General features: G+C 47.5%; 1 protein-coding gene across 4 annotated transcripts; it reads left to right on the forward strand.

Moving 5' to 3' along the window:
* Nucleotides 1-95: 95 nt before the first annotated feature.
* LOC309530574 (uncharacterized protein) lies at nucleotides 96-26,611 on the forward strand. Of its 4 annotated transcripts, XM_082219638.1 has the most exons (12): nucleotides 96-139; nucleotides 22,040-22,119; nucleotides 22,233-22,264; nucleotides 22,411-22,527; nucleotides 22,675-22,754; nucleotides 22,877-22,976; nucleotides 23,078-23,161; nucleotides 24,996-25,033; nucleotides 25,342-25,393; nucleotides 25,499-25,588; nucleotides 25,691-25,773; nucleotides 26,482-26,611. In XM_082219638.1, exons 1-9 carry the CDS (start codon nucleotides 111-113, stop codon nucleotides 25,343-25,345), a joined length of 564 nt encoding a protein of 187 aa, XP_082075764.1. In that variant the 5' UTR covers nucleotides 96-110; the 3' UTR covers nucleotides 25,346-25,393; nucleotides 25,499-25,588; nucleotides 25,691-25,773; nucleotides 26,482-26,611. The 4 variants fall into 4 exon arrangements, with proteins under 4 accessions (XP_082075764.1, XP_082075761.1, XP_082075762.1 ...); XM_082219635.1 differs by lacking the exon at nucleotides 24,996-25,033; XM_082219636.1 differs by lacking the exons at nucleotides 24,996-25,033; nucleotides 26,482-26,611 and adding an exon at nucleotides 26,011-26,346.
* The last annotated feature ends 1,206 nt before the right edge of the window (nucleotides 26,612-27,817 follow it).

Below are 27,817 nucleotides of genomic sequence, written 5' to 3' on the forward strand. Positions count from 1 at the left end.
TAAATCTGTTCTTGGGGTACTCCTAACTCCCCGGACCAGATCTGGGAACAATATAGGGTGTGCAAGCTGGAGGAAGAAGTGGGAATCCTGTTGTTTTTGTGCAACTGTTAATGCCACTCATGTTTAAAAACAGCAGCAGGTATGTAAGATCTCTACTAATGTTTGCATGTTTGTAATGGTGTGGTGCCATTTTGAAGAGGATAAAGGTAAAGGGACCCCTGACCATTAGGTCCAGTCGTGGCCGACTCTGGGGTTGCGGCGCTCATCTCGTTTTGTTGGCCGAGGGAGCCGGCGTACAGGTTCCAGGTCATGTGGCCAGCATGACTAAGCCGCTTCTGGCAAACCAGAGCAACACACAGAAACGCCATTTACCTTCCCACCAGAGTGGTACCTATTTATCTACTTGCACTTTGACGTGCTTTCGAACTGCTAGGTTGGCAGGAGCAGGGACCAAGCAAAGGGAGCTCACCCCGTCATGGGGATTCGAACCGCCAACCTTCTGATTGGCAAGTCCTAGGCTCTGTGGTTTAACCCACAGCGCCAACCGCGTCCCTTTGAAGAGCATAGGAGACTCTTAAATGGTTGCACCATGCTCCTCCTTTGTCCTTGCCCCAGGGCTAAGTCCCCAAATCAAGTCCCCCATGTTGTTGTTTAGTCGTTTAGTCGTGTCCGACTCTTCGTGACCCCATGCCAGGCACTCCTGTCTTCCACTGCCTCCTGTAGTTTGGTCAAACTCATGCTGGTGGCTTCGAGAACACTGTCCAACCATCTCGTCCTCTGTCGTCCCCTTCTCCTTGTGCCCTCCATCTTTCCCAACATCAGGGTCTTTCCCAGGGAGTCTTCTCTTCTCATGAGGTGGCCAAAGTACTGGAGCCTCAGCTTCAGGATCTGTCCTTCCAGTGAGCACTCAGGGCTGATTTCCTTAAGAATGGATAGGTTTGATCTTCTTGCAGTCCATGGGACTCTCAAGAGTCTCCTCCAACACCATAATCCAAAAGCACCCATTCTTCGGTGATCAGCCTTCTTTATGGTCCAGCTCTCACTTCCATACATCACTACTGGGGAAACCATAGCTTTAACTATACGGACCTTTGTTGGCAAGGTGATGTCTCTGCTTTTTAGTATGATAGCCATCTTCAAATATCTAAAAGGCTGTCCCATGGAGGACGGAGCAAGCTTGTATTCTCCTGCTCCAGAGAGTAGGACTCGAACCAATGGATTCAAGTTACAAGAAAGGAGATTCTGACTAAACATCAGGAACAACTTTCTGACAGTAAGAGTTTTTTGAGAGAGGAACAGACTTCCACAAGAGGTGATGGACTCTCCTTCCTTGGAGGATGGGATGGCATATCTGCCACGTATGCATGCTGTAGTTGAGATTCCTTCATTGCAGAGGATTAGACTAAATAACCCTCGGGATCTCTTCCAACTCTACAATTCTATGATGCCATGATTCTATATCAGAAGTAAGCACCAGTAAGTTTAGTTGGAGTTATTCCCCTGTAAATTTGTATATAGGATTACAGCCTTAATCATGTTGGTTTTTGATATAAGTGGAGGGGCAGGGGAGAAAGCAGGCATGACACAATCCGACTGAAGGAAGTATTAAAGGGAAGCTTAGGTGGCGTTTTAATAAAGAGGAATAGAGATGTTGAAGAAGTGTAGGTCTATTAGACCTTTATTAAATTGGATTTGCTTATGCAGTCTTCTTCCTCCAGGGCACCACTCAGTTGAAGGAGCAGAATTCATGTTTTAAAGTAGTTTTCTAAAGAGGGTTTCTTTCCTTTTGAGAACCTTATGTCCAGAATCTAAAATGGCAGAACTGCACTACCACTCAGGGTAACCCCAAGGTGTGCAGTAACCTATTTTGAGTCCTATATTTGAGTCCCTTGAAGTAGCCTATTTTGAGAACTACAGTAGTACCTCAGGTTACATAAGCTTCAGGTTACATACGCTTCAGGTTACAGACTCCACTAACCCAGAAATCGTGCTTCAGGTTGAGAACTTTGCTTCAGGATGAGAACAGAAATCGTGCAGCGGCGGCGAAGGCCCCATTAGCTAAAGTGGTTGTTATGTACTGAGTTGAATAGGATCCAAACTGCAGCAGTCTGATTGGTCCTAGAACAATAGGATCCAAACTGCAGCAGTCTGATTGGTCCAAGAACAAAAGGATTCAGAATGCAGCAGTCTGATTGGTCCTAGAACAATGCAGCAGTATGATTGGTTGGCAGGAACCACCCAATCATGCTCCAGATATAAGTGAATCCACAACCTGATTGGCTTACAGTAGAATTCCAGAATTAGCCAATCATGTGCAGCCCATTGTGTAAATAATGTATATAAAGCAGATACTTTGAGGGGACTTTCATTCATTCCTCCTCACCACTATGAGCTGAATAAAGAGCATGAAATCACTTTGCGACTCTGAGTATATTTCAGTGGTGCTTCAGGTTAAGAACAGTTTCAGGTTAAGTACAGACCTCCGGAACAAATTAAGTACTTAACCTGAGGTACCACTGTATTGTTGCAGAATGCCAGACTAAATCCTGGGCCCTCCAACAAACTATTGGATGAAATTGATCCTTGCATTCTTTTTCTCGGTCTGTCCTCTGCTTTCCGTGTTGTGAAACGAAAGATCAAATCAATGCGCATGGTTGCCTCCTGCACCATACTTCCATTATATCTTCACAACTATCCTGTGAAGTAGGAATGACACAGGATGCCAGAGTAAGCAAAAGGGAAATGATATTTGCAAGGGGTGACGATTTCCTCATGTGTTTGGGAAGAAAAGGTGAGACCTTTTTGCAGACTGCAGAGCCAGCATTTACAGGTACAGCTTAATGAAGCAATCAAACGTGTTAAGCCTAAAGCTTGACTATACAGTGGTGCCCCGCAAGACGAATGCCTCGCAAGACGGAAAACTCGCTAGACGAAAGAGTTTTCCATTTTGGAGGTGCTTAGCAAAACGAATCTCCTATGGGCTTGCTTCTAAGCCGCTTATCAGCTGATCCGATAAGCCGCTAAAAGCAGCTAATAGCGCTAATCCGCTAATCCGTCAATGGGCTTGCTTTGCAAGATGAAAAAACCGCTAGACGAAGAGAATCACAGAACGGATTCTTTTCGTCTTGCGAGGCACCACTGTAAATCACAAGGTCGCTCCCTCCCTCACATCTCTTAAGTGCCACGTCAACCAGCAAAACTCACTGGAAGCAAGAGAGAATGGCGTTCAGGAAGAAGAGGACTCGGTGCTGCTGCAGAAACCATTATGGTATTTTATGTTACACACCTTCCTCAGATCTATGGACGTAGGGTGGTGTACAAATAATATGCATATATATATCTTTCATAAATTGTGTGGAGAAAGAATTATTGGAACGTGTCTGATACCAAGTGAGGCCACTGGCCATTGTCTACACTCACTGGCAGCAGCCCTCTAGAGTTGAAAAACATGAGTCCTACCGGATCAGAACAAGAGAGGGGGAAAGGCGACGTTGTCTGAGGAAAGTGTGGATAGTGCTTAGAGGGCTGGAGTAGGGCTTGGGTTTGAATTCCCCTCAGCCTTGAAGCTCTCTGGGTGCACCACTGCTCAGGGACCGCCTCTCCTGGTATGTCCCACAGAGGAACTTACGATCTTCAAACAAAAACATCTTGGAGGTCCCAGGCCACAGAGGGAGGTTAGGCTGGCCTCAACCAGAGCCAGGGCTTTTTTGGCTGTGGCTCCGACCTGGTGGAACGCTCTGCCACAAGAGACTAGGGCCCTGCGGGACTTGACATCTTTCCGCAGGGCCTGCAAGTCAGAGCTGTTCCGCCAGGCCTTTGGCCAGGGCACAGCCTGACTCCCTCCTTTGGCAATCTTCACAGAACTCTAGCCCAATGGTTGCCATCAATTTGATTTGAAGTAATTTTTTAATGAAATGATTTTAGAATGTTGTATTATTTTATTGTTGTTAGCCGCCCTGAGCCTGGCCTTGGCTGGGGGGGGCGGGATATAAATAAAAAAATATTATTATTATTTATTATTATTATTAACCCCAAGAGAGCCCTCACATATAGAGACGAATCTGACACCAAAAAAACCATGCTGATGTGGACAGCAGGGGAGAAAGAGCTGTGAAGCTCCCCTGCGCTGCAAACACTCTCTGAGTCATGGACCTTCATCTGTGGAGAATATATCTGTAGACTCTTGCAGGAGAACGGAAAATACCTGGTTTGGAAAGGGTGGAAGTTCTCTAGATGTTGCAGGAAGCCAACTCCCATCACCAGAGCCTAACAACATCTGGAAAGGTCACAAGCTCCCCATCCCATTCCCTAGTGTAGGTGGAACCACCTTCATGGCTGGAGGCAGAAATGTTTCTGAATCCTAGTTGCTGGAAACTGCAAGTGGGGAGATTGCCCTTGTGCGTGCATCCTGGCTGAGTGCTTCTCAGTGTCATTACGGTGGCTCAGTGCATGTAGCTGTTAACCAGACGGTTGAGCTTGTTTGAGCGGGTAGCGCTGTGGTCTAAACCACTGAGCCTTGGGCTTGCCAATCAGAAGGTCGGCGGTTCAAATCCCCGCGACGGGGTGAGCTCCCGTTGCTCGGTCCCTGCTCCTGCCAACCTAGCAGTTCGAAAGCACGTCAAAGTGCAAGTAGATAAATAGGTACCACTCTGGCGGGAAGGTAAACGGCGTTTCCGTGTGCTGCTCTGGTTCACCAGAAGCGGCTTAGTCATGCTGGCCACATGACCCGGAAAAACTGTCTGCAGAAGTGGACAAACGCCTGCTCCCTCAGCCTGTAAAGCGAGATGAGCGCCGCAACCCCAGAGTCATTCATGACTGGACTTAACTGTCAGGGGTCCCTTTACCTTTACCTTTAGGGATGGCTGTGAGCAGGATTCCTGCATTGCAGGGGGTTAGACTAGATGACAGTTGGGGGTCCCTTTCAACTCTTTGATTCCATGATCTGAGTAACCACTGTGACACTAGGAATGCTGGATTAGATGACCATTGGCCTGATCCAGCAATCTCTCCTTATGTTTTCCAGGGGTACATGTGTTTGCAGCACAGCTTGGCCCTGCAACTTCTTGTACCAGTGTGCTTGCCTAATTCCCCCCCCCCCGCCTCTTTCCCACTCAGCCACCCACATCCCAAGCCACCTCAGCAGTCTATATCCACCGTTTACCGGTACAGTTTAATGAAGCAATCAAACTGCAAGTTCCCAGAACAGGGCGGTGATCCCATGTCCTAATTTGACTGGGGTGCAGGGGAGAAAGGATGGTGTCTTCCATGAGAGAGGAAGTATGCGCAAAGCTCAATTTCTAAAAATTAAGGGGGGGGGGCAAAAGCTTTTCTGGAACTGTTGTTGTTGTTTAGTTGTTTAGTCGTGTCCGACTCTTTGTGACCCCATGGACCAGAGCACGCCAGGCACTCCTGTTTTCCACTGCCTCCCGCAGTTTGGACAAACTCATGCTGGTAGCTTCGAGAACACTGCCCAACCATCTCATCCTCTGTCGTCTCCTTCTCCTTGTGCCCCCAATCTTTCCCAACATCAGGGTCTTTTACAGGGAGTCTTCTCTTCTCATAAGGTGGCCAAAGTACTGGAGCCTCAGCTTCAGGATCTGTCCTTCCAGTGAGCACTCAGGGCTGATTTCCTTAAGAATGGATAGGTTTGATCTTCTTGCAGTCCATGGGACTCTCAAGAGTCTCCTCCAACACCATAATCCAAAAGCACCCATTCTTCGGTGATCAGCCTTCTTTATGGTCCAGCTCTCACTTCCATACATCACTACTGGGGAAACCATAGCTTTAACTATACGGACCTTTGTTGGCAAGGTGATGTCTCTGCTTTTTAGTATGATAGCCATCTTCAAATATCTAAAAGGCTGTCCCATGGAGGACGGAGCAAGCTTGTATTCTCCTGCTCCAGAGAGTAGGACTCGAACCAATGGATTCAAGTTACAAGAAAGGAGATTCTGACTAAACATCAGGAACAACTTTCTGACAGTAAGAGTTTTTTGAGAGAGGAACAGACTTCCACAAGAGGTGATGGACTCTCCTTCCTTGGAGGATGGGATGGCATATCTGCCACGTATGCATGCTGTAGTTGAGATTCCTTCATTGCAGAGGGTTAGACTAAATAACCCTCGGGATCTCTTCCAACTCTACAATTCTATGATGCCATGATTCTATATCAGAAGTAAGCACCAGTAAGTTTAGTTGGAGTTATTCCCCTGTAAATTTGTATATAGGATTACAGCCTTAATCATGTTGGTTTTTGATATAAGTGGAGGGGCAGGGGAGAAAGCAGGCATGACACAATCCGACTGAAGGAAGTATTAAAGGGAAGCTTAGGTGGCGTTTTAATAAAGAGGAATAGAGATGTTGAAGAAGTGTAGGTCTATTAGACCTTTATTAAATTGGATTTGCTTATGCAGTCTTCTTCCTCCAGGGCACCACTCAGTTGAAGGAGCAGAATTCATGTTTTAAAGTAGTTTTCTAAAGAGGGTTTCTTTCCTTTTGAGAACCTTATGTCCAGAATCTAAAATGGCAGAACTGCACTACCACTCAGGGTAACCCCAAGGTGTGCAGTAACCTATTTTGAGTCCTATATTTGAGTCCCTTGAAGTAGCCTATTTTGAGAACTACAGTAGTACCTCAGGTTACATAAGCTTCAGGTTACATACGCTTCAGGTTACAGACTCCACTAACCCAGAAATCGTGCTTCAGGTTGAGAACTTTGCTTCAGGATGAGAACAGAAATCGTGCAGCGGCGGCGAAGGCCCCATTAGCTAAAGTGGTTGTTATGTACTGAGTTGAATAGGATCCAAACTGCAGCAGTCTGATTGGTCCTAGAACAATAGGATCCAAACTGCAGCAGTCTGATTGGTCCAAGAACAAAAGGATTCAGAATGCAGCAGTCTGATTGGTCCTAGAACAATGCAGCAGTATGATTGGTTGGCAGGAACCACCCAATCATGCTCCAGATATAAGTGAATCCACAACCTGATTGGCTTACAGTAGAATTCCAGAATTAGCCAATCATGTGCAGCCCATTGTGTAAATAATGTATATAAAGCAGATACTTTGAGGGGACTTTCATTCATTCCTCCTCACCACTATGAGCTGAATAAAGAGCATGAAATCACTTTGCGACTCTGAGTATATTTCAGTGGTGCTTCAGGTTAAGAACAGTTTCAGGTTAAGTACAGACCTCCGGAACAAATTAAGTACTTAACCTGAGGTACCACTGTATTGTTGCAGAATGCCAGACTAAATCCTGGGCCCTCCAACAAACTATTGGATGAAATTGATCCTTGCATTCTTTTTCTCGGTCTGTCCTCTGCTTTCCGTGTTGTGAAACGAAAGATCAAATCAATGCGCATGGTTGCCTCCTGCACCATACTTCCATTATATCTTCACAACTATCCTGTGAAGTAGGAATGACACAGGATGCCAGAGTAAGCAAAAGGGAAATGATATTTGCAAGGGGTGACGATTTCCTCATGTGTTTGGGAAGAAAAGGTGAGACCTTTTTGCAGACTGCAGAGCCAGCATTTACAGGTACAGCTTAATGAAGCAATCAAACGTGTTAAGCCTAAAGCTTGACTATACAGTGGTGCCCCGCAAGACGAATGCCTCGCAAGACGGAAAACTCGCTAGACGAAAGAGTTTTCCATTTTGGAGGTGCTTAGCAAAACGAATCTCCTATGGGCTTGCTTCTAAGCCGCTTATCAGCTGATCCGATAAGCCGCTAAAAGCAGCTAATAGCGCTAATCCGCTAATCCGTCAATGGGCTTGCTTTGCAAGATGAAAAAACCGCTAGACGAAGAGAATCACAGAACGGATTCTTTTCGTCTTGCGAGGCACCACTGTAAATCACAAGGTCGCTCCCTCCCTCACATCTCTTAAGTGCCACGTCAACCAGCAAAACTCACTGGAAGCAAGAGAGAATGGCGTTCAGGAAGAAGAGGACTCGGTGCTGCTGCAGAAACCATTATGGTATTTTATGTTACACACCTTCCTCAGATCTATGGACGTAGGGTGGTGTACAAATAATATGCATATATATATCTTTCATAAATTGTGTGGAGAAAGAATTATTGGAACGTGTCTGATACCAAGTGAGGCCACTGGCCATTGTCTACACTCACTGGCAGCAGCCCTCTAGAGTTGAAAAACATGAGTCCTACCGGATCAGAACAAGAGAGGGGGAAAGGCGACGTTGTCTGAGGAAAGTGTGGATAGTGCTTAGAGGGCTGGAGTAGGGCTTGGGTTTGAATTCCCCTCAGCCTTGAAGCTCTCTGGGTGCACCACTGCTCAGGGACCGCCTCTCCTGGTATGTCCCACAGAGGAACTTACGATCTTCAAACAAAAACATCTTGGAGGTCCCAGGCCACAGAGGGAGGTTAGGCTGGCCTCAACCAGAGCCAGGGCTTTTTTGGCTGTGGCTCCGACCTGGTGGAACGCTCTGCCACAAGAGACTAGGGCCCTGCGGGACTTGACATCTTTCCGCAGGGCCTGCAAGTCAGAGCTGTTCCGCCAGGCCTTTGGCCAGGGCACAGCCTGACTCCCTCCTTTGGCAATCTTCACAGAACTCTAGCCCAATGGTTGCCATCAATTTGATTTGAAGTAATTTTTTAATGAAATGATTTTAGAATGTTGTATTATTTTATTGTTGTTAGCCGCCCTGAGCCTGGCCTTGGCTGGGGGGGGCGGGATATAAATAAAAAAATATTATTATTATTTATTATTATTATTAACCCCAAGAGAGCCCTCACATATAGAGACGAATCTGACACCAAAAAAACCATGCTGATGTGGACAGCAGGGGAGAAAGAGCTGTGAAGCTCCCCTGCGCTGCAAACACTCTCTGAGTCATGGACCTTCATCTGTGGAGAATATATCTGTAGACTCTTGCAGGAGAACGGAAAATACCTGGTTTGGAAAGGGTGGAAGTTCTCTAGATGTTGCAGGAAGCCAACTCCCATCACCAGAGCCTAACAACATCTGGAAAGGTCACAAGCTCCCCATCCCATTCCCTAGTGTAGGTGGAACCACCTTCATGGCTGGAGGCAGAAATGTTTCTGAATCCTAGTTGCTGGAAACTGCAAGTGGGGAGATTGCCCTTGTGCGTGCATCCTGGCTGAGTGCTTCTCAGTGTCATTACGGTGGCTCAGTGCATGTAGCTGTTAACCAGACGGTTGAGCTTGTTTGAGCGGGTAGCGCTGTGGTCTAAACCACTGAGCCTTGGGCTTGCCAATCAGAAGGTCGGCGGTTCAAATCCCCGCGACGGGGTGAGCTCCCGTTGCTCGGTCCCTGCTCCTGCCAACCTAGCAGTTCGAAAGCACGTCAAAGTGCAAGTAGATAAATAGGTACCACTCTGGCGGGAAGGTAAACGGCGTTTCCGTGTGCTGCTCTGGTTCACCAGAAGCGGCTTAGTCATGCTGGCCACATGACCCGGAAAAACTGTCTGCAGAAGTGGACAAACGCCTGCTCCCTCAGCCTGTAAAGCGAGATGAGCGCCGCAACCCCAGAGTCATTCATGACTGGACTTAACTGTCAGGGGTCCCTTTACCTTTACCTTTAGGGATGGCTGTGAGCAGGATTCCTGCATTGCAGGGGGTTAGACTAGATGACAGTTGGGGGTCCCTTTCAACTCTTTGATTCCATGATCTGAGTAACCACTGTGACACTAGGAATGCTGGATTAGATGACCATTGGCCTGATCCAGCAATCTCTCCTTATGTTTTCCAGGGGTACATGTGTTTGCAGCACAGCTTGGCCCTGCAACTTCTTGTACCAGTGTGCTTGCCTAATTCCCCCCCCCCGCCTCTTTCCCACTCAGCCACCCACATCCCAAGCCACCTCAGCAGTCTATATCCACCGTTTACCGGTACAGTTTAATGAAGCAATCAAACTGCAAGTTCCCAGAACAGGGCGGTGATCCCATGTCCTAATTTGACTGGGGTGCAGGGGAGAAAGGATGGTGTCTTCCATGAGAGAGGAAGTATGCGCAAAGCTCAATTTCTAAAAATTAAGGGGGGGGGCAAAAGCTTTTCTGGAACTGTTGTTGTTGTTTAGTTGTTTAGTCGTGTCCGACTCTTTGTGACCCCATGGACCAGAGCACGCCAGGCACTCCTGTTTTCCACTGCCTCCCGCAGTTTGGACAAACTCATGCTGGTAGCTTCGAGAACACTGCCCAACCATCTCATCCTCTGTCGTCTCCTTCTCCTTGTGCCCCCAATCTTTCCCAACATCAGGGTCTTTTACAGGGAGTCTTCTCTTCTCATAAGGTGGCCAAAGTACTGGAGCCTCAGCTTCAGGATCTGTCCTTCCAGTGAGCACTCAGGGCTGATTTCCTTAAGAATGGATAGGTTTGATCTTCTTGCAGTCCATGGGACTCTCAAGAGTCTCCTCCAACACCATAATCCAAAAGCACCCATTCTTCGGTGATCAGCCTTCTTTATGGTCCAGCTCTCACTTCCATACATCACTACTGGGGAAACCATAGCTTTAACTATACGGACCTTTGTTGGCAAGGTGATGTCTCTGCTTTTTAGTATGATAGCCATCTTCAAATATCTAAAAGGCTGTCCCATGGAGGACGGAGCAAGCTTGTATTCTCCTGCTCCAGAGAGTAGGACTCGAACCAATGGATTCAAGTTACAAGAAAGGAGATTCTGACTAAACATCAGGAACAACTTTCTGACAGTAAGAGTTTTTTGAGAGAGGAACAGACTTCCACAAGAGGTGATGGACTCTCCTTCCTTGGAGGATGGGATGGCATTTCTGCCACGTATGCATGCTGTAGTTGAGATTCCTTCATTGCAGAGGGTTAGACTAAATAACCCTCGGGATCTCTTCCAACTCTACAATTCTATGATGCCATGATTCTATATCAGAAGTAAGCACCAGTAAGTTTAGTTGGAGTTATTCCCCTGTAAATTTGTATATAGGATTACAGCCTTAATCATGTTGGTTTTTGATATAAGTGGAGGGGCAGGGGAGAAAGCAGGCATGACACAATCCGACTGAAGGAAGTATTAAAGGGAAGCTTAGGTGGCGTTTTAATAAAGAGGAATAGAGATGTTGAAGAAGTGTAGGTCTATTAGACCTTTATTAAATTGGATTTGCTTATGCAGTCTTCTTCCTCCAGGGCACCACTCAGTTGAAGGAGCAGAATTCATGTTTTAAAGTAGTTTTCTAAAGAGGGTTTCTTTCCTTTTGAGAACCTTATGTCCAGAATCTAAAATGGCAGAACTGCACTACCACTCAGGGTAACCCCAAGGTGTGCAGTAACCTATTTTGAGTCCTATATTTGAGTCCCTTGAAGTAGCCTATTTTGAGAACTACAGTAGTACCTCAGGTTACATAAGCTTCAGGTTACATACGCTTCAGGTTACAGACTCCACTAACCCAGAAATCGTGCTTCAGGTTGAGAACTTTGCTTCAGGATGAGAACAGAAATCGTGCAGCGGCGGCGAAGGCCCCATTAGCTAAAGTGGTTGTTATGTACTGAGTTGAATAGGATCCAAACTGCAGCAGTCTGATTGGTCCTAGAACAATAGGATCCAAACTGCAGCAGTCTGATTGGTCCAAGAACAAAAGGATTCAGAATGCAGCAGTCTGATTGGTCCTAGAACAATGCAGCAGTATGATTGGTTGGCAGGAACCACCCAATCATGCTCCAGATATAAGTGAATCCACAACCTGATTGGCTTACAGTAGAATTCCAGAATTAGCCAATCATGTGCAGCCCATTGTGTAAATAATGTATATAAAGCAGATACTTTGAGGGGACTTTCATTCATTCCTCCTCACCACTATGAGCTGAATAAAGAGCATGAAATCACTTTGCGACTCTGAGTATATTTCAGTGGTGCTTCAGGTTAAGAACAGTTTCAGGTTAAGTACAGACCTCCGGAACAAATTAAGTACTTAACCTGAGGTACCACTGTATTGTTGCAGAATGCCAGACTAAATCCTGGGCCCTCCAACAAACTATTGGATGAAATTGATCCTTGCATTCTTTTTCTCGGTCTGTCCTCTGCTTTCCGTGTTGTGAAACGAAAGATCAAATCAATGCGCATGGTTGCCTCCTGCACCATACTTCCATTATATCTTCACAACTATCCTGTGAAGTAGGAATGACACAGGATGCCAGAGTAAGCAAAAGGGAAATGATATTTGCAAGGGGTGACGATTTCCTCATGTGTTTGGGAAGAAAAGGTGAGACCTTTTTGCAGACTGCAGAGCCAGCATTTACAGGTACAGCTTAATGAAGCAATCAAACGTGTTAAGCCTAAAGCTTGACTATACAGTGGTGCCCCGCAAGACGAATGCCTCGCAAGACGGAAAACTCGCTAGACGAAAGAGTTTTCCATTTTGGAGGTGCTTAGCAAAACGAATCTCCTATGGGCTTGCTTCTAAGCCGCTTATCAGCTGATCCGATAAGCCGCTAAAAGCAGCTAATAGCGCTAATCCGCTAATCCGTCAATGGGCTTGCTTTGCAAGATGAAAAAACCGCTAGACGAAGAGAATCACAGAACGGATTCTTTTCGTCTTGCGAGGCACCACTGTAAATCACAAGGTCGCTCCCTCCCTCACATCTCTTAAGTGCCACGTCAACCAGCAAAACTCACTGGAAGCAAGAGAGAATGGCGTTCAGGAAGAAGAGGACTCGGTGCTGCTGCAGAAACCATTATGGTATTTTATGTTACACACCTTCCTCAGATCTATGGACGTAGGGTGGTGTACAAATAATATGCATATATATATCTTTCATAAATTGTGTGGAGAAAGAATTATTGGAACGTGTCTGATACCAAGTGAGGCCACTGGCCATTGTCTACACTCACTGGCAGCAGCCCTCTAGAGTTGAAAAACATGAGTCCTACCGGATCAGAACAAGAGAGGGGGAAAGGCGACGTTGTCTGAGGAAAGTGTGGATAGTGCTTAGAGGGCTGGAGTAGGGCTTGGGTTTGAATTCCCCTCAGCCTTGAAGCTCTCTGGGTGCACCACTGCTCAGGGACCGCCTCTCCTGGTATGTCCCACAGAGGAACTTACGATCTTCAAACAAAAACATCTTGGAGGTCCCAGGCCACAGAGGGAGGTTAGGCTGGCCTCAACCAGAGCCAGGGCTTTTTTGGCTGTGGCTCCGACCTGGTGGAACGCTCTGCCACAAGAGACTAGGGCCCTGCGGGACTTGACATCTTTCCGCAGGGCCTGCAAGTCAGAGCTGTTCCGCCAGGCCTTTGGCCAGGGCACAGCCTGACTCCCTCCTTTGGCAATCTTCACAGAACTCTAGCCCAATGGTTGCCATCAATTTGATTTGAAGTAATTTTTTAATGAAATGATTTTAGAATGTTGTATTATTTTATTGTTGTTAGCCGCCCTGAGCCTGGCCTTGGCTGGGGGGGGCGGGATATAAATAAAAAAATATTATTATTATTTATTATTATTATTAACCCCAAGAGAGCCCTCACATATAGAGACGAATCTGACACCAAAAAAACCATGCTGATGTGGACAGCAGGGGAGAAAGAGCTGTGAAGCTCCCCTGCGCTGCAAACACTCTCTGAGTCATGGACCTTCATCTGTGGAGAATATATCTGTAGACTCTTGCAGGAGAACGGAAAATACCTGGTTTGGAAAGGGTGGAAGTTCTCTAGATGTTGCAGGAAGCCAACTCCCATCACCAGAGCCTAACAACATCTGGAAAGGTCACAAGCTCCCCATCCCATTCCCTAGTGTAGGTGGAACCACCTTCATGGCTGGAGGCAGAAATGTTTCTGAATCCTAGTTGCTGGAAACTGCAAGTGGGGAGATTGCCCTTGTGCGTGCATCCTGGCTGAGTGCTTCTCAGTGTCATTACGGTGGCTCAGTGCATGTAGCTGTTAACCAGACGGTTGAGCTTGTTTGAGCGGGTAGCGCTGTGGTCTAAACCACTGAGCCTTGGGCTTGCCAATCAGAAGGTCGGCGGTTCAAATCCCCGCGACGGGGTGAGCTCCCGTTGCTCGGTCCCTGCTCCTGCCAACCTAGCAGTTCGAAAGCACGTCAAAGTGCAAGTAGATAAATAGGTACCACTCTGGCGGGAAGGTAAACGGCGTTTCCGTGTGCTGCTCTGGTTCACCAGAAGCGGCTTAGTCATGCTGGCCACATGACCCGGAAAAACTGTCTGCAGAAGTGGACAAACGCCTGCTCCCTCAGCCTGTAAAGCGAGATGAGCGCCGCAACCCCAGAGTCATTCATGACTGGACTTAACTGTCAGGGGTCCCTTTACCTTTACCTTTAGGGATGGCTGTGAGCAGGATTCCTGCATTGCAGGGGGTTAGACTAGATGACAGTTGGGGGTCCCTTTCAACTCTTTGATTCCATGATCTGAGTAACCACTGTGACACTAGGAATGCTGGATTAGATGACCATTGGCCTGATCCAGCAATCTCTCCTTATGTTTTCCAGGGGTACATGTGTTTGCAGCACAGCTTGGCCCTGCAACTTCTTGTACCAGTGTGCTTGCCTAATTCCCCCCCCCCCGCCTCTTTCCCACTCAGCCACCCACATCCCAAGCCACCTCAGCAGTCTATATCCACCGTTTACCGGTACAGTTTAATGAAGCAATCAAACTGCAAGTTCCCAGAACAGGGCGGTGATCCCATGTCCTAATTTGACTGGGGTGCAGGGGAGAAAGGATGGTGTCTTCCATGAGAGAGGAAGTATGCGCAAAGCTCAATTTCTAAAAATTAAGGGGGGGGGCAAAAGCTTTTCTGGAACTGTTGTTGTTGTTTAGTTGTTTAGTCGTGTCCGACTCTTTGTGACCCCATGGACCAGAGCACGCCAGGCACTCCTGTTTTCCACTGCCTCCCGCAGTTTGGACAAACTCATGCTGGTAGCTTCGAGAACACTGCCCAACCATCTCATCCTCTGTCGTCTCCTTCTCCTTGTGCCCCCAATCTTTCCCAACATCAGGGTCTTTTACAGGGAGTCTTCTCTTCTCATAAGGTGGCCAAAGTATTGGAGCCTCAGCTTCACGATGGGTCCTTCCAGTGAGCACTCAGGGCTGATTTCCTTCAGAATGGATAGGTTTGATCTTCTTGCAGTCCATGGGACTCTCAAGAGTCTCCTCCAGCACCAGAATTCAAAAGCATCCATTCTTCGGCGATCAGCCTTCTTTATGGTCCAGCTCTCACTTCCATACATCACTACTGGGAAAACCATGGCTTTGTTGGCAAGGTGATGTCTCTGCTTTTTAAGATGCTGTCTAGGTTTGTCATTGCTTTTCTCCCAAGAAGCAGGCATCTTTTAATTTCATGGCCGCTGTCACTATCTGCAGTGATCATGGAGCCCAAGAAAGTAAAACCTCTCACTGCCTCCATTTCTTCCCCTTCTATTTGCCAGGAGGTGATTGGACCAGTGGCCATGATCTTCATTTTTTTGATGTTGAGCTTCAAACCATATTTTGCGCTCTCCTCTTTCACCCTCATTAAAAGGTTCTTTAATTCCTCCTCACTTTCTGCCATCAATGTTGTGTCATCTGCATATCTGAGGTTGTTGATATTTCTTCCGGCAATCTTAATTCCGGCTTGGGATTCATCCAGCCCAGCCTTTCGCATGATGAATTCCGCATATCCTGCTGAAAAAGTTGAAAATCCCAAACAGAGGAGGAGAGGCCTGGGGTGTGATTAATCAAAGGGCTTTTGCCTATGTGTCTTCTTTGTTGATTTAATGAAACTTCTTTGATTGATTGATTGATTGATTGATTGAAATAAAAGGCTTCTCAGTGGCTTGGGTGGCAAAAGGAAAAAGAGGAACAGGTCTGTGTAAATGAAAGATTTCCAGTTGGTTTCCAGCGGAGAAGTCCAGTTGCACCAATAAGTGATCAGACCCTGGCACTTCTTTGTTTCACTTTTATTTAGTGTCAGATCACCACATCCATAGAGGTGAACACTAGGTCTAAGGCATGTTGACGACTATGAGTTGGGCCAAACTTATTCAGGGACAGCCCCGTGGAGGCCATGCTTTCCACGAAGTCCCAAGTGGCCCCTTGTAAGGTCATGTTGGTGTGGATGTTAAAATCCCCCAGGACAACCAAACTAGGTGTCTCCAGGAGTACATCCGCCATGACCTGAAGCAGCTCGGGCAGGGAATCCTTAGTGCAGCGGTGAGTACACCAAAAGGAATCCTGTACTGCCCCTATTGCCCAACTTCCAGAACATGCACTCAGAGAACTGGGTCTTCCCCATCGGACGCCTGGTGCAAACTAATGACGTCCTAAAAATCACTGCAACCCCTCCCCGCCCACATGACCTGGGTGGCTGTGTGTAAGAGAAACCTGGTGGACAAGCAGCAGCAAGGACAGGCCCATCTGCTTCATCCAACCAAGTCTCTGTTACACATGCCAGGTCAAATCCTCAATCCACAATCAAGTCATGGATGGCAGTGGTCTTATTAATTATTGACCTGGCATTACACCCCTGCTCCTTCAGGACATGTGGGTCTCCCTTGCTGATTCCAGTATCCATCCGGTCAAGACCAGACCTGGAGGCAGGGATAGTCCTCAAACAGTGAGTAAATCTGCTTCCTTGGTAATGACATGCTCTGCCTTTGAGCATGTTCAGTATGCAATTCCTTCTTGCATCGTTATCACAACTTGCATCACACTTATCCGTGCTTAGGGTTGCAATACCTCTTACAGATATCTACACTCTGGCATTCTTATCTCCTGCCAATACAATTAATGGGCCAGAAAATAGTCAAATAGGAATGTAAGCACTTGGTCTAGATCAGACCAACAAATTGGAATTTATAAGTTTTTGGAACGCAGAAATAAAGTAAATTGTTAAACCATCAATTCTAGCACACGAGAGGCCAACTAAATTGTATAATTTGGCATCTCAATGATTGGGATTGTTAATTGTATTATAATGTACAAGGATCCTCATGGATCCTCCACTTTTTAAAAAATAACTCCAGCAAATCCAGTGTCAAATCACATCTAGAAGGCACACATACAGACTGGACTATAAAAAACGTGGCTCCAACACTGAGCCACGCTGCAGCACCACAAAAACATGGATCCTCATGAATTCATATGAATTTTATATTGAAACAAAATAAAAACACCATGATACTCTACACTACATATTTGTCTGTAGGCAGAACCAAAACAATCACACATCCACCATTTCATGGTACTGCAATGGCACAAAAACATGGTTAAAAAAACAGATCCTCATGGATCCTCATGATTTTTGCACTAGATCAGCCCAAAGTCAGCATCAGATCAAATATCATGGCCATGGGCACAGCCTGCACCACAGAAATCACGGATACACAGCTTCCTGGCGACACCGTGGCCCAAAACATGGTTTTGAAGCATGGATCCTCACGCTTTATGCATTGGGCCACCCCAAACCCACATCATAGCCAGGGGCACAGCCTGCACCACAAAAAACTCAGATTCACGGCTTCATGGCAACTCCATGGCCCCAAAACGTGGTTTCAAAGAAGAAGAGGAGGAGGAGGAGTTTGGATTTGATACCCCACTTTATCACTACTTCAAACACTCTTTGAGGTGAGTGGGGCTGAGAGACTTCAGAGAAGTGTGACTGGCCCAAGGTCACCCAGCAGCTGCATGTGGAGGAGCGGAGACGCGAACCCGGTTCACCAGATTACGAGACTACAGCTCTTAACCACTGCACCACACTGGCTCTTATGGATCCTCATGCTTTTTGCATTGGGCCACCCCAAAAGGGACTAACATATTCGATAATATTTTTATTAATTTTCGATTTCAATCCAATAATAGCCTCATTATAATGATAACAAACTGTAATACAATTACTAACATCTATTGTTCAAATACAAAATTATATAATTTAGGTGGCCTCCCATGTGCTAGAATTGATGGCTGGTTATTTTATTTCTGCGTTCCAAAATCTTACGAATTTCAATTACATTCCAGTCAAAAAACCAATCCCTTATATAACAACTGCAATATTCACTCCATAAATAATAAAGGATGGGGAAGAGTCAGCTCTAAGTCTCCATCGTAAACCTTTTGCAAAATAGTGTTTCCCTCCCCTTTCCATTTTTTTTTTTACACGCACAGTTCTGTTTAATGTTATCTTCCATTTCTATAATATTGACCAGCCTTGGTTTCTAACTGCCTCAACCGTTCCTCATAAGGCTTGATTTCCAGACCTTTCAGCATCCTCGTCATCCTCCTCTGCTCACTTTCCAGCTGCTCAATATCTTTCTTCAACTCACCTGCACTGAGCAGCAGCAGCTCTCCAGGGTTTCGGGGGGGGGACATTCCCAATCTCACCCCCCCCCGAGATGCCGCCCAGGACGGAAGACCTGTATGCCAAGCAGATGGTCCAATCCTGCGCTATGGAGATGCCTAGCCTGCCTGGAATGGTGTGGGGCTGGTCTCCCTTTGGGAATGGGGCTGCAGGAAGAGGGATGTGAAGTGAAGATGCAGCCCAGCTGAAGCCAGAACAGCAGGTGCCTCCGAGTTCTGACAGAGGAGCATCACCACTCAGGAGTGGCCAGGTCCTTGGGGGGGGGGTTTGCCACGGTGACAAGTGTGGGAATGTTCAGGGATGCAGGAGAGGATATATTGTCTGATAATACCCTTCCCAACTTGTGTTAACAAGTTTACAATTTTAGCAGAGTAACATCCCCCCCTTTTAAACCTACAGCGGATGCGTTTGCTCAGGCTCGCTAAAACCTCTAAAATAACTGTTCTGGTATTTCCCCGCTATTCCCTCATAAAATATAAGACACGGCACAGTCTTCTACAAAAGTATAAAAAGGTTTATTCATATATCATTCTGTTCACAATCGGATCCCAGAAGGCAGACTTAGCTTAGAAAAGTAACATACACTTGGAAACTATTCCATAAGAAGGCAGTCCCTTTGTCCTCTCTTGGCTAGAGCCAAGAGGGCATCTTTGGCTAAGCAGATGTTGCTTCTTCGATGCATGTAGTCAAAGAGAGAGAGATGGCTGCCCTGCCCTGTGCTTTTGTCGTTACCTGCACAGGTGAGGCCACGCCCACCTCTAGTCACATGCAGAGGAAGTCTGTCCCAGCCCAGAAGGAAACAGGAAGTTTACCTGATGGCTGGACAAACATTCCTCCCCATGTGTAAACATGTTCACTCTAGGAATGTTGTACTTGACTGCTCTTGTGTTTCACATCCCACAACAAGGACCCGCCCTCCTTTGTGACATCTCTTGCTTCTCCTTTAAAAGCCGCTGACTTGCAGGCGGCCATTGTGGGTTAGTGAGGAGAGGTCAGAGGAGAGAGGAGGTGGTGGCAGTTGGTGGAGAGTAGGCGGAGGATTTTTGAATTGTTCTTTTTTCGTGTTCTTATTTTTATTTCATTTATTACTTTTATTTGATTTATTTGATTTGATTTCTTTTTATTTTCCTTTATTCTTTTCTTTTAACACTTTTATTTATTTTATCCTTTGTTCTTTGTTTTAATATTTTTGTTTTTTGTGCACATGTGTGCACATTCTGTATATATTCTGTATATATTCTGTATATTTTTATTTTTTACATAGAGGAGTAGTTAGGGTTAAGTGTAGGGTTAGGGTGGGGGTTAGGTATAGACTTAGGGCAGGGGTTGGGGTCAGATTTAAGCTTTGGTGGGCATTTCAGATAGTTAGTTAGCTTAGATAGGAGGGTGGGATCTTCCATGGACGACATGGGCAGGCTGTAAGTAGCATCGCTTTCTCTTCATTTCCGGGGGGTGGGGTGAGTCTGTTTCCCAGCCAAGTTGTCCTGGCCAAGTCCCCAATCCATGTAGGTTGGATCCACTCTTGTCCTTGAGATGGCTACATGTCTGGCACTCAGAGACCAGGAGGGCAGTGATTATCACCCAAGCAGAAGGGTTGCTGTGTACGTGGTCTCATGCTTCAGGGATGATGGATGCCCCTAGCCATGTCCCAAGTGCCTCCTCTAGTAGCCATCTTCCTTCTGAGCAGAACAGCATTGGAACGGTGTCAATCCGATGTTGGATTGCTTTTATATGAATATTTGAAGGTTTTTCCGCTGCAAGAGTAGGTGAGTGCTATGACCAGATATCTCCTCCTCCTCCTTCTCCTCCTCCTCCTCCTCCTCCTCCTCCTCCTCCTCCTCCTTCTTCTTCTTCTTCTATCACTCATTGCCGAGTAAGATTGACTTCCATGAACAGTGAGTTTTAATCGTGAGTCCATAAGTGATTGTGGAGGCCAATTCTGGATCCACACGTCCTTCCACAGTGCGGACATAGTTTTCTGGGCAGGAGTTGATCACAGTGAGGGTTTGCCAAGAGTGCCTTCTTCTTAGCTTGTTTCTTCCTTGCGTCCTGAGTTCAAGTGTCTTCAAAGCCCATGACACCTTTGGTAAAGGCTGTTCTTCTATTGGAGCCCTCGCAGGCCAGTGTTTCCCAGCCATTGGACATGACCAGTCCAACGAAGTTGGTGTTGAAGAATCATTGCTTCCTCACTGGTGATCTTTGCTTCTTCCAGCACACTGGCATTAGTTTGCCTGTCTTCCTAAGTGATGTGTAAAAATTTTTCAGAGACACCATTGATGGAATCTTTCAAGGAGTTGGAGATGGCATTTATAAGGGGTCCATGTTTCACAAGTGTACAGCTGGGTTGATAGTGCAAGAGCCTAGATTGAAACTTAAAAGACTAGTTTCAATGGACCAAGAATGGTTTTCATGGCGGGTTCTGACTTTCCCCTTTTCCCAGTGGGAATTCCTACTTGTAGAGCAGAGGCCATGGCTGGTCGGCAGCTGCAGTGCCTGTGTGCTTTGTTCTGTTGTTGTTGTTGTTTCATAGGCGCCGACTCCATGGGGCCTGAGGGGGCCCGAGCCCCCTCAAAAATTCGTTTGGGGGTGCTCTGCCCCCCCAATAATCTCGGGCGCCCCTCCAGCAGAGCGCCACCGCCGCCCCTCCAGCAGAGCGCCACCGCCGCCCCTCCCCCAGCCCAAAATGCACAGGGTCGGGCTGCATGCCTCCTGCCCTCCCTCCCGAGCAAAAGCTCCACCCAATTTCCGCTCCGGAGCTGATTAATAGGCGCAGCACGCTCTCCCCTATTCGCTCACGAGGCGGCGGCGCCACTTTATCTGCATATTCATGAGCTTATTTATTATTCATGAGCTTTCCCGGGCCCCCCCCCCCAATATTTTTTATAAGTCCGTGCCCCTGTGTTGTTTAGTCGTTTAGTCGTGTCCGACTCTTCGTGACCCCATGGACCAGAGCACGCCAGGCCCTCCTGTCTTCCACTGCCTCCTGCAGTTTGGTCCAACTCATGTTGGTAGCATCGAGAACACTGCCCAACCACCTCGTCCTCTGTCATCCCCTTCTCCTTGTGCCTTCAGTGCTTTGTTCTAGAGGGTGCTGTTTCGTAGTGCTCACTGGTTACTCTTGGTTGAGCACCTTGCGAGCGAAAGGCTCAGTCTTCATTAGGGCAAATGTTCTACCCTTATTTATGGGAGCCTTTGGGATAGAAAAAGGAAAGGATTGTGTCAGGATGTGTTTTGTGGGGAAATTTGCAGAAGTGAAGGTGTTGATTTGGGGTACAGTTGGAGGGGGGTATGGTGCCTGCTGGAGGGGGAAACCCCCGCCACCCTTTCCAAAAAAATCCGGTAACCATGTTAAGAATGACCCAAAGCTCTCCCCTCTCCCTATTCATTTCATTTGCTTCATGAAATTTATACACTGCTTGACTGCATGAATGAGGGGACCAGGCTCTCTGGGTCCTGACATGGCCGTAGCTCTTGAACCCAGAGCACTTGGGACCTCCTTTCTCTCCCTGCCAGCCCTTCATGCTCTGGGCTGCCTCTTTCAGGCTCTGATGATGCCCCTTCAGGTCACTGAACTACAGAGAGATGGAAGGAATTGGTCATGATGGGCCGGCAAGGATCGATTAGGCTCCACATATGTATTTCTGTTCTGCCAATTTGGCAGTGGTTCACTGTTTTCTCCAGACGCCCCTCCTCACACCCAAACACCCCTCAAGAATTGGGGCTGCCGGCATCTGAGTCTCTCTGCTCATCTCTTCTAGGATCAGGTGCTTAAGGTGCCTGTTCAGGCGCTGCCACAGGGTGGCCCCCCAGCAAGACCCAGACCAGCCCATGGCGCCAGGTGAGCCAGTGGCCCTTCTTTTTTGGACAGAGGAGGGCAGGAATGGGCATGGGGGCAACTAGTCCAAGGATGCGAAAGAGGACTCACCTCTTCCCATGTCCTTCTGTTTGCAGTTCTGCTGCGGTTCCGCATCCCAGCCCCAGGGGTGAGTATTGGAGAAAGCAAGAGCAGGGACTGGATCCCTCAGACCTGCCTCCCACTGCCCGGGCTCTCTGCCCCCCACCCTGCACTCTCAGATGCGGAGAAACCCTCCCCTCACGAGGAACTGACAGCCTGACTTTTGCATTTCAGCTGCTGGAGGATGAACAGCTCTACCTCCTGGGGGTCATCCAGAGCTGCCAGGCAGCTGAGCTCAGGGGGCTTCGATCCCTGAAGTCCTCCAAGCAGGAGACGGCCCAAGCCATTTTGGTGAGTGATGGGGGTGTGGGGGGAAGGGGCTGTGCATCTGCGGAGAGGAGGACCCTGCCAGCTTAGGGCATGGGGTTGTCATTCCCCTGCAAAGCCAAGCCTGGTGTTTGGGGTCGGAGCTGATTTTCCTCCTCTGTTCTCTTCCAGGACATCTTGTGGCCCTTGGAGCACTTCAGGGATCGCCCCCTGACTCTGGCCCTTGCCTTGGAGGCCCTCCTCCAGCTCAGGTGAGTGGGGTCTTTGGCGTGGATGGGGTTGTGGGTGGGGGGCAGAACTCTAGGGGGAAAGAGCAGGCGGGAGGGAGAAGGGGGCAAGGGGTTCTTTAACCCTCTCCCTTTCATCTCTGCAGCACGATGAGGCCCAAATTCAGCTGCGATATGATCAGTGCCATCCTGCACAGGACGTCGGAGGCCGTGCTGAAAGGGGCCGATGAGGAGGAGAGAGAAGAAGTATGTCCTTGGTTTTGACTTCGCTTCACGGCTCTTCTTTTTCATCACGCACTTGCAGAATCCAACCCAGCATTCAAACTCTCTTCTCTCTTTTCCCGCAGGAACTGAAGAGGCACTTCCGGCTCCTGCTGGGCAGTCTCCTTATGGAAGCCCCCAACCCTGGCACCCTCCTCCACCTTCTCAGTGTAAGTGTCCCGATGGCATCAGGGGAGGTTTCAAGGTTGTCCCGTCCCCCCATCCCTTACCCAGTGGATTGCCCCATTTCTGGGGCACAGAGCCTCTTTGGCCCCCAATTTGGTCCAAGACCAAAGCTGGCAAACCCTCATGGTCCAGAAGTGCCAGGGACTTCGTGGTGGGGGCAGTGGGGGCTGCTTTGGCCCAGACTGGCCCCTGACTCTGAGACGCTCTTTCCTCCTGCAGGACTTCCGAGGATACGCTCTGGGGGGAAGTGGGGAGGCTCAAGGCTCATTTCCTTGCTGCTGGCCGTTGCCCGGTGTGGCGATCACACAGGGCCCCTGGACGTTTCACGGTCTATTGACCCTGTGCCACCACTGCGGTAGCTTTCTTTCTTTTTTTTTTAATCATATTTTTAATTTGCTTTTTTCCAGGTATCAAATTCAAATATAACATCATCAATAGCACAACAAAAGCATTTTTACAGAAAGAAAAAGAAAAAGAAGTTAGAAAAAGAAAAAAATCATCTTTCCAAAACATTTTTTCATCATCAACTGGACTTCCCCACATCTTCCACACCCTGCTTTCTTTACAAATAAAATAACAGCAAATTATACCCTTGTTTCATGCATTTTTTATACTTTCAATTAATTATATTTTAAGTTTAGAATAGTTATTGTTACATTTACTTTTTATCTTTCCATCAATCCTAAAAAAGTTTTACTCTAAACTTTAGTCTTTTCATAATTATAACTTAATTTCCTCCATTTTCAAATTTTATTTGCTAAAGCTAATTCTTCGAAAACTTAGCAAATTCTCAACATTCATACAACTTATAGTGTTTTTGTAAATAGTTCTTAAATTTTTTCCAGTCCTCTTCTATTGTTTCTTCACCCAGATCTCGGATTCTGCCAGTCATTTCAGCCAATTCCATATAGTCCATCAGTTGCGTCTGCCACTCTTCCAACGTGGGTAGCTCCTGTGATTTCCAGTGTTTGGCAATGAGAATTCTCGCTGCTGTAGTTGCATATAAGAAAAAGGTTCTATCCTTCTTTATCACTCTCTGGCCGACCATGCCCAGGAGGAAGGCCTCTGGTTTCTTGTGAAAGGTATACTTAAATACCTTTTCTAGTTCATTATAAATCATTTCCCAGAAGGCCTTCACCCTCGGGCATGTCCACCAGAGGTGGAAGAACGTTCCTTCAGCCTCCTTACATTTCCAACATTTATTATCAGACAAGTGGTATATCTTTGCAAGCTTGACTGGGGTCATGTACCACCTATATGTCATTTTCATAATGTTTTCTTTTAAGGCATTACATGCCGTAAATTTTAAACCGGTGGTCCATAACCTTTCCCAGTCTTCAGACATAATGTTGTGCCCAATGTCTTGAGCCCATTTTATCATGGCTGATTTAACTGTCTCACTGCGATAGCTTTCTTCGCTGCTACCACCCCGCTTCTCACGGGGACACACGGAGTCCAGACAGTTGTTAACATAAACAAATAATCAAGTTTATTTTTAAATGCAGGAGCAAGCGTATGGTTGCAGTTTATTTTTCTCTTGTCAGTTTCCTAATCTTAGTTCCTAGCAACTCCCAACTGAATTATTCCCCACTGTCTATCTAACTCAACCTAACAATTCCTCTCACTTTCTCACAATACAACTCTACCAACCCACACCTAAACCTCCCTCTTCCTTCTCCAACACCCAAGCCTCAACTCCCAACTGACAAACCTCAACTGACTTTCAAAACCTCCCACTCTATCTTTTACCCCCCCCCTTGCATTCTCACTGGCCAATCACATCACACCCATTTTCACCCTTTCCTTGACCCATCCTAGGAGGCAAACGCCACACCCGGAAATACCCCAACCTCAGAGTAAGTACCTTGCCTTCTTCTAGTCATTTCTTTGGTTACGTCCATCCCCCCAAGATCACATCCCCAAGTGATCTTTAGCGCAGATGATGCGGGGTGTGTCCCTGGGGGCCAGGATGAGGCCAGAGGCTTTTCCTGCCCCCTTTCCTGCTGCTGCCCTTCCACCTCTGCCCAGGAGGCTACAGGGCCCAGGGAGGTCCTCCGGAACAAGGAATTGAGCCCAAGAAAGAGGGAGACCCATCCTTCCTGACTTGGCACTGCTTCTGTGCTCTCTTGCTCCCATCTGACCCCGGTTTTTCTTTCCTCTGCAGATGACAGTAGTTCGGCTGGACCTGGCTTGCTTCCGCCTGAACCCGAAAGAAGGTAAGCCCCCACACACCTTGGAGACAGTGACCTTTGACTAAAGGCCTGTGGGGAAATCTCATTTTCATTTTCATTCTCTTCTCATTCTCATTCTCTTCCATCCAGATGACATCATCATTGAGGATTTATAGGTAGTTCGGACCTCGGGCTCCACTGGACGCCAGAGAGAGGCCAATATCCAAATGCACTCAGCAGGTAAGACTTTCTCAAAAGCCCACCTGTAGTTAGAGATGCCCTGTTTCATCTATGAGAGAAGCAGGCACTCCTGGCGTCCTGCTTACCTTTTTTCTCTTGCAGGTGGCAGAACGATGCCAGCAAGACCTCCTTCTCCATCTTTTCATGGCGGCAGAAGGGCAGCCGTGGCTGTGGGACCAGATCAGGTAGGGGGAAGCTGCCGTGTGGGGACAGAGGCCAAGGGTGGAACAATGTCATGGACTGGTTGGGCACAGAGGAATGGTGGGAGGAAGCAGGAACCAGGAAGGGAAGACGTCTCAGAGCCCAGGGAGTGGAGGGGGGACAAGGAGGAGCAGTCAGAGGGAGAAGAGGCTGAGGAACCAGGGGAGGGGAGCCAATGTGTCTCAAACCCTTGGTGAGTGAGGGACTTTCCCCTGTGTCAGAAGACAGGCTCCGGCAGATGGAGCGGACGAGATCCAGAGGAAGCTGTTTGTGCACGTGCTGTAGAGGGAAGTGAGGGGCCGATGGAGCTCTTCCCTCCGGAAGGGAGCCCATTGAGGAGAACTCTGATTCTAAACCTCTGCTGCCTCGTGGGATGGCTTCGGGAGAAGAAAAAGCTCCAGAGTAAACCCTACACAGATGCAGAGTGGAGTCCCTAAGATGGTTGGGTGGCATTTTGTAGGCCTCCTTCTGACAACTCCTGCAGCCAGGCTGGTGCCTTATGCCTTGCTCTTCTTTCCTCTGGACCACATCAGGGAGGCAAAGGGGAGGGGGGCGGATCTGGGCACAGGGCTGACCCCTTCGTTTTGGCAAAAGACAAGGCAGGGGAGAGGACAGAGAGAGAGATCTGAAAATTGTTAACATTATTTTGCCCCAAAAGATCTCACGGAATCTTGGGTTTTTCCGTTCCTTAGGGTATATGATCTACTCCCTGTGTAACTCCACATGTCAAGAAGAAAAAGAACTGGAAAAGAATGGAATAAAAATAAATATTTTTTTTAATGGATTTTGAATAAATGCTCAATAAATTGTTACTGTTTTGAATTTCATTGTGTTATTGTCTTCCGGGACGCTGGTGGCGGTGTGGGTTAAACCACAGAGCCTAGGGCTTGCCGATCAGATCGGTCCCTGCTCCTGCCAACCTAGCAGTTTGAAAGCACGTCAAAGTGCAAGTAGATAAATAGGTAGCGCTCTGGCGGGAAGGTAAACGGCGTTTCCGTGTGCTGCTCTGGTTCTCCAGAAGCGGCTTAGTCATACTGGCCACATGACCCGGAAGCTGTACGCCGGCTCCCTTGGCCAATAAAGCGAGATGAGCACCGCAAGCCCAGAATCGGTCATGACTGGACCTAATGGTCAGGGGTCCCTTTACCTTTACCTCTACCTATTGTCTTCCATTGGACACTTTTGTTGTTGCAGCCTGAAATAGCATTAGCATTTTTTGCTGCTGCCGCATCACTCTCGGGTTGACCATGTTAAGCTTGTGGTCCCCTAAGATCCCTAGATCCTTTTCCCTACCAGCAAACCAGCGTCCCTCATCTTATATTGGTGCAGCTGGTTCTTCCTGCCAAAGCGCAGAACCTTAGATGTCCTCTTTGCCCGCCTTCAGGGTGTGACCGTGTCGCAGTCAGTGCTGTGGTAGCTCCGTGTGGCATTAACACAGTTCAGTGCAATTGCTGGTGTCAATCCAGTCCAGCTGGTGCCAGATCTAAGATGAGATCTAAGATGTCTCCAGAACACTGAGTGTGTTGCCTTGGTAGAGCACACCATGTTCATGACGCTGAGGCTGTGGTATGAGCACAGTTCAGGTAGCCTTTGTCCTACCCCTGCGGTTATCCCAGCTGTGATGAACTCTCCCAGCAGGAATAGTAATAGTAATAATAATTTTATTATTTATACCCCTGCCACTCTGGGCAGCTCCCAGCAGAACACTAAAAACAGAATAAAACTTCAAACAGGGCCGCCTTCAGATGTCTTCTAAAAGTGAGAGAGTTGCTTATTTCTTTGACATCTGCTGGGAAGGTGTTCCACAGTGCAGGCGCCACTACCGAGAAGGCTGCTGACATGCTGGTCTAGTTCCTTGCAGAACTTGTTCTTGATCTGCATATCAGAGCACACACAGAGTGTACCCAATATGTTAACCAGAATGGAGGTAGATGAGAGATGGAGAGAAGGCAAGCATTCTGAGCCCTCAGCTGGCAGTTCTATCACAGACAGAAGGGAGTCCCTCGCTGCAAAAATCTTATACCGTGA

The sequence above is a fragment of the Podarcis vaucheri genome (genome assembly GCF_965113315.1).
Source record: "Podarcis vaucheri genome assembly, chromosome: 4".
Classification (NCBI taxonomy): Eukaryota; Metazoa; Chordata; class Lepidosauria; order Squamata; family Lacertidae; genus Podarcis; species Podarcis vaucheri.